The following is a 9,031-nucleotide window of genomic DNA, read 5'->3' on the forward strand; positions in this document are numbered from 1 at the left end:
TTATTCTGTACAAACTGTGCCTCAGTGAAACTGAGGGGTGATTTTTCTTTATACAAGTATTCCAACTAATAAACGAAGAAGGAATGATAGAATATCATTTTGCAAGCCTTTAAGGAAGTTTATTTTGCAAACCTATAATAAAATAATAGATTCAGTTAAAAACTATTAATGGCAACAAACTTTTCAAAGAAGAAAAGCACCACAATATGATATGCTTCCAGATAGAAGTACACAGCACAACCTATGAAATATATCCTTATTCCTAAATCAGATCCAGATCAAATCAGATCTCTTGATCTAACTACCAATTCACAGGAAATATGGGGAATAGAAAATACCAAATGATACCATGAGGTTTTAATCAGCTAAATACAGAATGTGGAAATTGTAGAAGACAAATCATCAAATTTCTTCCAAAGGGAATAGAAAAGGTGGCTCATGCTTGTAATCCCAGAGACTCGGAAGGATGAGGCAGGAAGACTGTGAATTTGAAACCAGCCTCAGCAACTTAGTGAGGTCCTAAGCAACTTAGTGAGAACTTATCTCAAAATCAATCAATCAATCAGTCAATCAAAGGGCTGGGGTTGTGGATTCAGTGGTTAATTACTCCTGGGTTCAATCCCTAGTACTCCAAAGATGGGGGGGAGGGGAGGGGGACTATGAATGAAGAATTTGAGAATCATTTCAACCAAATGTAATGTGTGAATCTTAATCCAAACAAATGTAAAATAACATTTGGGAAAAAAATCAGGGCTATTTACGCACTGACTGGATATTTAAGTATATTTAAAAACTGAGCTAATTTTTATTTATTTACTTATTTATTTTTATGTAATTTTTTTACTTTTGACAGCAGAATGCAGTATAATTCTTATTACACATATAGAGCACAATTTTTCATATCTCTGGTTGTATATGTAGTATATTCACACCAACTCGTGTCTTTATACTTGTACTTTGGATAATAAAGATCATCACATTCTACCATCATTAATTACCCCATGCCCCCTTCCTTCCCCACCAACCCCTGTGCCCTATCTAGAGTTCATCTATTTCTCCAATGCTCCTGCTCCCTATCCCACTATGAATCAGCCTCCTTATATCAAAGAAACATTCAGCATTTGTTTTTTGAGGGATTGGCTAACTTCACTTAGCATTATCTTCTCTTACTCTATCCATTTACCTCCAAATGTCATGATTTTATTGTCTTTTATTACTGAGTAATATTCCATTGTGTATATATGCCACATTTTTTTATCCATTCATCTATTGAAGGGCATCCAGGTTGGTTACACAGTTTAGCTATTGTGAGTTGTGCTGCTATAAACATTGATGTGGCTGTGTCCCTGTAGTTTGCTGTTTTTAAGTCCTTTGGGTATAGACCCAGGAGAGGGACAGCTGGGTCAAATGGTGGTTCCATTCCCAATTTTCCAAGAAATCTCCATACTGCTTTACTTATTTGTTTTTGAGATGGGTATCCTGTTACCCAAGCAGCCTCAAACTCCTGGGCTCAAGCAGTCCACCTGCCTCAGTCTCTCAAGTAACTAGGATTCAAGAGTGTACCACCGAGCCTGGTTCAGTTTCTGGAATTTGCTTCTAAGTAATCCAACAGGGAAGAGAGGAAGTAACTGTTGATAAATTTAAACTCAGATTAGCCATGACTTGATCATTACTGAATGAGTGCATGCAGTTTTGGGAGTCTCTCTCCTTTGGGAAATGTGTGAAATGTTTCTTAATAAAATGATTAGAGGGTAAAGACACCTCTCTCCTGTTGTGTGTGTAATCAGTGTTTGTTAAATGAGAAAAATGACTCTTTTGTACTATTCCAGGATTATGGTCTCATGATTGAGTCCCTAAAACAAAGAAATAAACAAACAAACAAACAAAAAGACTTGGGGGTAAGGCCTGTGAGCTCTTCTGGGGCACTACACAAAGGGAATTGAAGAGTCTGAGTGACACTTGGCAGCCAGTGCACAAAAAGAGGTCATGAAGGTTTGAGATAGTAGTAGCAGTTTTGGATCAGGGAAAATCAGTTGAGGCTTACAGCTGGTAATGAAAGAATAAAAACCAAGAGGCTGGGCTGGGCCCAAGGGTTCAATAGCTCCAAAGCCTGTTTCTCTTAGCCTGCTGAGTCTATAAACCTGGAATAGTACAAAAGAGTCATTTTTTTCATTTAACAAACATTGATTACACACACAACACATGAATAGTATTATAAGAAATAAAAAACCTGGCTTGGTAGTTATAATGCACCAATAAAAATACGTTGACAGTACTCTGAGAAGAAAAAAAAAAAACAGGCCTGGGAAACAGTATTGCCAGTACAACATTTATGTATAAGCAATTATACACAAGCAATGTGGAAAACAGGAGGAACACCTAAGTTTGCCTAGAGTTAACTAATGTAGATTTTACAGAAGAAACAACTTTGGAGTTTCAAACTTGAAGACCAAGTTGGTATTTGCCAGGAAAAGGGCCAGGAGCAGATTATTTCAGGAAGAAAGAAATGAATTTGCAAGACATAACACGAAACCACAATAATGTGTTCTGGGAACTACAAGTATTTTTTGTTTTGCAGGAGCATAAAGTTGGGGGGCAGGTTCTGAGACTTGTTCCCAGCCTGCATAGATCACCATATTTTCCCTTCTTACTCTAGATCTGGACAAAGGTAAGGCCTTAAGCCTGGGATTCTATCAATCTTCCACAATTAGTTTCCTGATCAGAGAGGTGATCCAATTTCAAGAATAACTCATGGATTGTGGGCCAGACTGCATCTCAGAGCACATGTAGAAAGACAAAGAGGAAAGACGAGGGGGTTTAACAATGTGGTGTGGGTACCAACAACCTAGTTCCTGTAATTATAGATCTTTGTACAAAGAAGGAAGATGAGTCAGTCAGAAGTTCCTACAACAGTAGTGTTTTGTATGGTGAAAATAAGGAGCTAAGCCAAGTGTGAATTCACAAATCACATGATTTATTGCCTTACAAAGAGAATTTCTTCCTTAGGTTCACAATGCTGAAAGAGAAGGAGAATAATGTGAAGAAATCTCCCAGGAAAGATATTTGATAGTGCCGGGTATATTAACCACATAGTGGGTGAGTTCCATAATTATTAGTCTAGTTGCTCAATTAGGATGAAAACAGGCCTCTGAGGAAAGTAAATCTAATTAAAGGTTGAAGTGTACCTTTATACAAGTGGTTCTCAGGAGAAACTGGTTTGACCATTACAGCACAGATCTGTGATAACACTCCAAGCTAGAAGGTAATGCCAGTATGGGCAGGTCTGGCTTGGGAGCTTAGTTAAAGGTCTGCATAGCCTATGATTGTGGGTCTTCAGAGAAGCAGCTAACAGTGTGACTTGCCATGACTCTCAAAGTATCTCTGTCAAAGTTTTAGGCTTATAGGTGTTTTGATGTCTAGTAGTTCATATATGGGGCCTGATTAGGTATGATGATACATTCTCAAGGTGAGGGGGAATTTACTCCCAAGTTCTCAAATATGGAGAGTCTTCATATTCTCCAAGAGAGGAGGAAACAGACATATACTCTTTTTTTTTTTTTTTTGTGATTTTGGGGATCAAACCTATGACCTCAAGTACTTTACAACTGAACTACACCCCCAGCCCCACACTACAAGTTCTTATTATACCAAAACCTGTTTTGTTCATGGAGGAAATTGTGTTTGGAATCATTCAATGATACATAGCAAGTAGACCTTGTATCTACTGCAGTTTTATATGGACACCGAATCACCTGTATTCATTTCCAAACAAATTCTTTACCCATTTTTCTATGAATTGATTAAATATAACCTAGGTGCCCATTTAAATGGCAGTTTACACATTATACATAAAATACTGAGATAGGATAGAAGACATAATATTAGACAGAAAAAAGACATGGGATAAAATAAGAGTGGCCATAATTAAATTCCTGGCCATAATTAAATTCCACTTGTACATAACTTTGTTCACATACAACACTATTAAGTCAATTATCAGAACTTATCCACAGGTTCCTAAGTAACCTCGCTCCTGACTTTTGCATAAACAAAAATAGACCCCAAATTCGTTGCTCAAAGAAATATTTTTTTTCTCTAATTTATATTTTTAGGATCTGATTACTCCACACATGTACCATACTCCTGATAAAATTCACAGTAACCCTCAATTATACATAAATATAGTATAGTACTGTTTAAACTTACAAAGCAAAAACCATGAAACACCACAGAGCGAAGTTGAGATTTTCTCACACTCACACATAAAACCGAAAAACAAACAATAACCCCCCCCCCCAACAAACCCCTAATAGGTAATGATGAACACATCAAGTGATTAACACAAAAAACAAAGAACTAAAAATACCTTCTTACATCATGCCTGTGAACTAGATTTTATTATTTATATACATATGTATAATACATACATATGTAAATTATATATTACATATATATTGTGTACACATAATGTATATGTTTTGCATTCCATGTTAGGGTAAAGCCAGCCTGGTCCACTTTAACCCCTGCACTCTGTTTTCTCTCAGCGTGCGTACTTCTTGCTTTCTTTTAATAAAATCATCCTGTGTTCCACACTGACGCGTCCTTAATATCCTTTTGCGTGTCAAGAATTCTCACAGCTCATGTGGCTGACCCTTCCCTCTCCTTCGGGACCTCCTGGGGACCCTCGGTCNGGCGCCTTGGGTCGCCCTGGTGGCGCGGGGGGGCTGCACCTTCAAGGACAAGGCGCTGGCGGCGGCGCGGAGGAACGCCTCGGCGGTGGTGGTGTACAACGAGGAGCGCTACGGGAACCTCACAGCGTCCATGTCCCACGCTGGTGAGCCATGTGGGCGTGAGAGGTGGAGGAGGTCTCTGTACGGTAGTCACGGTCGGCGGATCCTTTCTCTCTGGCCAAGAAGTGGCCCTGGGCGCGACTCTGATAGTCTCTGGGTATTGGGAGGTATTAGGGGAGCCCTGGATTTGCCCCCTCTGGTTCTCCGGGTGCTGCTGAGAAGGAGGCAAGTCGACACATGAGATTAGATCTTTTCGTTTGGTGGTTGATGTGGAGGGAGGTGCCCTCAGAAGGGGGAGCAGTAAAGGAATGAAAATCTACTGGAGGAAGGTTGTGGTTCTACCAAGTGGGAAGTCCCATTTCCGTTCACTGTTTCCCCAAATCGGGCGGGTAAGGAGGAGTTGAAGCTCTAACCAGTGCAATCCAGGGTCGTGCTACGTCCGTTCACTCTGGTATCTTTTCATTCTGGTGTGTTCACTTTCATGAAACATGTCAGTATTCTAAACTTTGTCCGAAAATTTTGGACTCGAGTCAGAGAACCTGGGCTTTAAGTTCTGTATGTTTTCTCATTTGCTAAATATATGATTTAGCAATCATTTGTTCAGTCTTGTTTGGAAGAAATTTTAGAAGTTACTCAATTGGAGAAAAGACCTTGCTCTTTGCTAGGGTACTCGTCTTACACTTCCCCAGGGCAACAGGTTGCATCTTCAGGCAGTTACGGTAGTTTGAATCTTACTTTCCAAATACTGTCCTTGGAACTGAGTTCTTTCTGGGTAAGAGATAGCCAGGACCCAGAGAGTAAACCTATTTCTGTTGTGCTGAGATCGTATTAGCTTTAGGCATCACAAGATTAACTAATTCTGAACTCCCTTTTTTTTTTTTTTAATGTTTCTGTGACTACCAAGTTTCAGACATTCCTTTTCCTCTACTACTGTCTTCCTCCCTCCCTCCCTTCCTCCTTTCCTTCCTTTTTGGCTTCTTGCATACAATGCAAAACTGAACCCTAAAATGAGGGCAGAAAAGTGAGTCTGGCCTATTTGGTGGAATGTTGGGAATGGTAGTTGAGAGGTGAGGAAGTGGAGACTTTCAGAAAGCTTGGCTACAGATTGGGGGGAGGCAGAGAAATTGGCAGAAACTGTAGGAGCAAGGTACAGTGGTATAGGAGATGGTAAGGGGTATTTGAAGTCGGATGGTAGTGATCCTCTAGGACCCCAGAATGGAGAAGTGACTGAAGATGTTGGGTCTGTGATAAGGCAAGAAGGCTTTGTCCTGAACACTTGTGGAAGGGTTAGCCACAGAAAGAGAGGGGAATGAGCACAGAAGTCTATGTGGTGACATGAGGTTAGGCACCACCTTTGGTGCTGTTACTCTAGTGATTACATTTCTACCTGTTTGTCCTTGTGCCCAAGCTGTGTTTCATAGACTTATGAAAGGTCCTGCCAGATTTGACATAACATTGCAGATACATACTATCCATAGTTAGTGTGCCATGATTCCCCAATGCTGGTGTACACACTTTTGTGTGTAATCACATATTAATGAAGACTTATTTTAAATGGGATGCTCATCATTCTAAATCTCCTCTAATTTTTGATGATGACATTGATATCCTTCCCAGTGAATAACACTTGTTCTAACCATGGTTCAGCACCCTATTTGTTAATATTATTAGCATATAATGTATTCAGGTCCAGAAAAATACCTCTTTATTGTTCATTTGAAGTTCTCTTTTTAGGACTTCTGTTCCTACCATCAGCCTTCATTCTACCCTAAGACAAGATACACAGAATTGTACCTTGTTTTAAGTGTGAAAACTCCCATTGTGTAGATGTGCTCAGCATTCTGTATACAGTGACACAGTCTTTCTGACTACCCTTTAAGGTAGTTTCTTAACCCTCTTGTACAGATAAGGAAACTGATACTCGGAGAATTTTAAAAACTTGGTAATCTATGGCCGGATAATTCTTGTGGTAAGTGCTGTGCTATCCTGCTTTGTAGGATGCTTGGTTGCATGACAATCACCCACCCCCATTGGATTCCAGTAGCACTCCTATTGTTTTAATAACCAAAAATGTCTCCAGAAGCTGTCAGGTGTTCAAGGAGAGAAGGGAGTGACAAAATTATCCAACATTTTGAACCACTGACTTTAAGTGGAGATTACATTGGTAACAGTGTGATTGGTGGATTAAAGAGAGGAAAAGAAGAAAAGTTTAGTCAGACTGTTGGGCTACCATGTGATCTATAAGGGCCAGTACTTCAGTGGTGATTGCAGAAATGGAAAGGACAGACCCTCACAGAACTTGACCCACTTGGGTATGTGACTTTGTGAGTGGAAAGGATCCAGTTTAATTTGAGGTGACAGTAGAGCCTTGAAGGCCATTTAAACTTAGGTTTCCCATATTTAGTCATAATGTAGCTAGAGCCAAGAAAACCCACTGATTGAGCCATTCTGTGTTCAGTGTAACACTGGATTTCTATGAAATACGTAGAGGTGGGGGGCTCATAAAATTGAATACTGATAGTCTTCCCCAAGTCAGGGGAAATTTCAGTAGTTGTTCTGAAACCTATTGCTTGTCTAACTGAAATACAATAATAGATATTTTTTTAGATTTAAATCAATTTTGTGGTTTCTAAAAATCATGACTTTTAAGATAATTCTATTAGAACAACAGTAAGGACTGTTAAAAATGTCCATAGTTCATTAGCAGAATTATATTGAGCAGCCATTTTGTGTAAAGTATTGTACCTGCTCAGGCAGCAATGTGTAGGAAACATGCTTACTTGAAATATAAGCACAGGGGCTTAGGAAGCATAAAGGAAGGGCAACAGTGTTACAAAGGTATAGAAGTTAGCCTGATTGAGATAGGTAGAAACTGATAAAGGTCACATTGTTAACACAAAATCTTTTAGACAATATTAACTTTACTGTAGATATTGTGGGTTAAAAAATAGGGTGCTAGGCTGGTGCAGTGGCACATGCCTGTAATCCCAGCAGCTCAAGGAGGCTGAGGCAGGAGGATCACAAGTTCAAAACCAGCCTTAGCAACTTAGCAAGGCCCTAAGCAACTCAGTGAGACCCTGTCTCTGAATAAAATATAAAAAAGGAGTAGGGATGTGGCTTCGTAGTTAAGTTAAGTGCAGTGCCCCGGTTCAGTCCTCAGTACAGAGGGAGGAAGGGGGGAGGGAGGGAGGGAGAGAAGGAAAGGCAAAGAAAGAGCTGTTGTAGCTGAAATCTTGGTATGATTTTACAAAAAGGCGCTTTGATTCTTTGAACAATTATTTACTGAGTGCAAAATACTGGCAAGGATTAGAGCTATGTTTGGGGAAAGAGAGTTGGTAAGGGCAAGGAAAGTTTCAAAGACATGTAAGAAATCTCTGACTTTAGAGAGAGATCACGCATTGAGAGATGTGATTTTTGTATTGGCAGAGTATGGTCTTTCATGAGTGAATAATAAATTCTTAATTATAATACTACACTCACAAGTTATCTTTAAATGTAGATTTGAATTTAAAGTGTATTTTGAAGGGCAAGTTAAAGCTGATAGGGAAGGTGTGTGTAGTGTGTGGTAGGGGTAAGTGAGCTATAGGAATTGTGGGTGGCAGGAATAGCACTGCCAAAGGCTAAAGGTCTGAGGTGAAGTAATGCATTTGGGAAAGCTGCAAAAGAGTTCTCAATGACAGTAGTATGTTCAAGAAATCCAAAATATTTTTGGGAAAGCCAAATTGTCTAAAACACTTAAAATTCTAAAGCACCCAAAAATGAATTGCATGTATTTTGGAGTCCTAAGTCACCCTTTAGCCAATCATGGAAACATTTGTCCTGTGAAATGCTTTCATATTTCTAAGACGTTTATATTTTTACTTGGTGTACTATTTTCCCTGCTTTGGAGTCTATAATTCTCCTTATTAAGTTGTCACAACTGTAGTTATGGAGGATTGATTCATTTAAACCTTTCAATGGGCTGTCTCTGCTTGAAGCAGGGGCTACAAAAACTCATAAAAAAAGAACAGGTAGTACTCATCCAGTGAGGTGAGGAACCTATAAAGAATTATAGTAGGTGGGGCTGGGGATGTGGCTCAAGCGGTAGTGCGCACGCCTGGCATGCGTGTGGCCTGGGTTCGATCCTCAGCACCACATACAAACAAAGATGTTGTGTCTGCCGAAAACTAAAAAATAAATATTTCTCTCTCTCTCTCTCTCTCTCTCTCTCTCTCAAAAAAAAAAAAAAAAAAAAAAAAAAA

The 9,031-nt window shown here is 39.5% G+C and overlaps 1 protein-coding gene across 1 annotated transcript in view; it reads left to right on the forward strand.

Annotated features, from left to right (window-relative positions):
- Positions 1-4,656: 4,656 nt before the first annotated feature.
- Positions 4,657-9,031, forward strand: part of Rnf149 (ring finger protein 149) — a gene marked incomplete at its 5' end in the record, with an annotated part of 24,710 nt that continues 20,335 nt past the window's right edge. Inside the window, one exon of the mRNA XM_015504959.2 lies at positions 4,657-4,834. Within this exon, the coding sequence (XP_015360445.1) occupies positions 4,657-4,834 (178 nt within the window). The remainder of the gene's footprint in view (positions 4,835-9,031) is intronic.

This window comes from Marmota marmota, unplaced genomic scaffold, assembly GCF_001458135.2.
Source record: "Marmota marmota marmota unplaced genomic scaffold, marMar, whole genome shotgun sequence".
Classification (NCBI taxonomy): domain Eukaryota; kingdom Metazoa; phylum Chordata; class Mammalia; order Rodentia; family Sciuridae; genus Marmota; species Marmota marmota.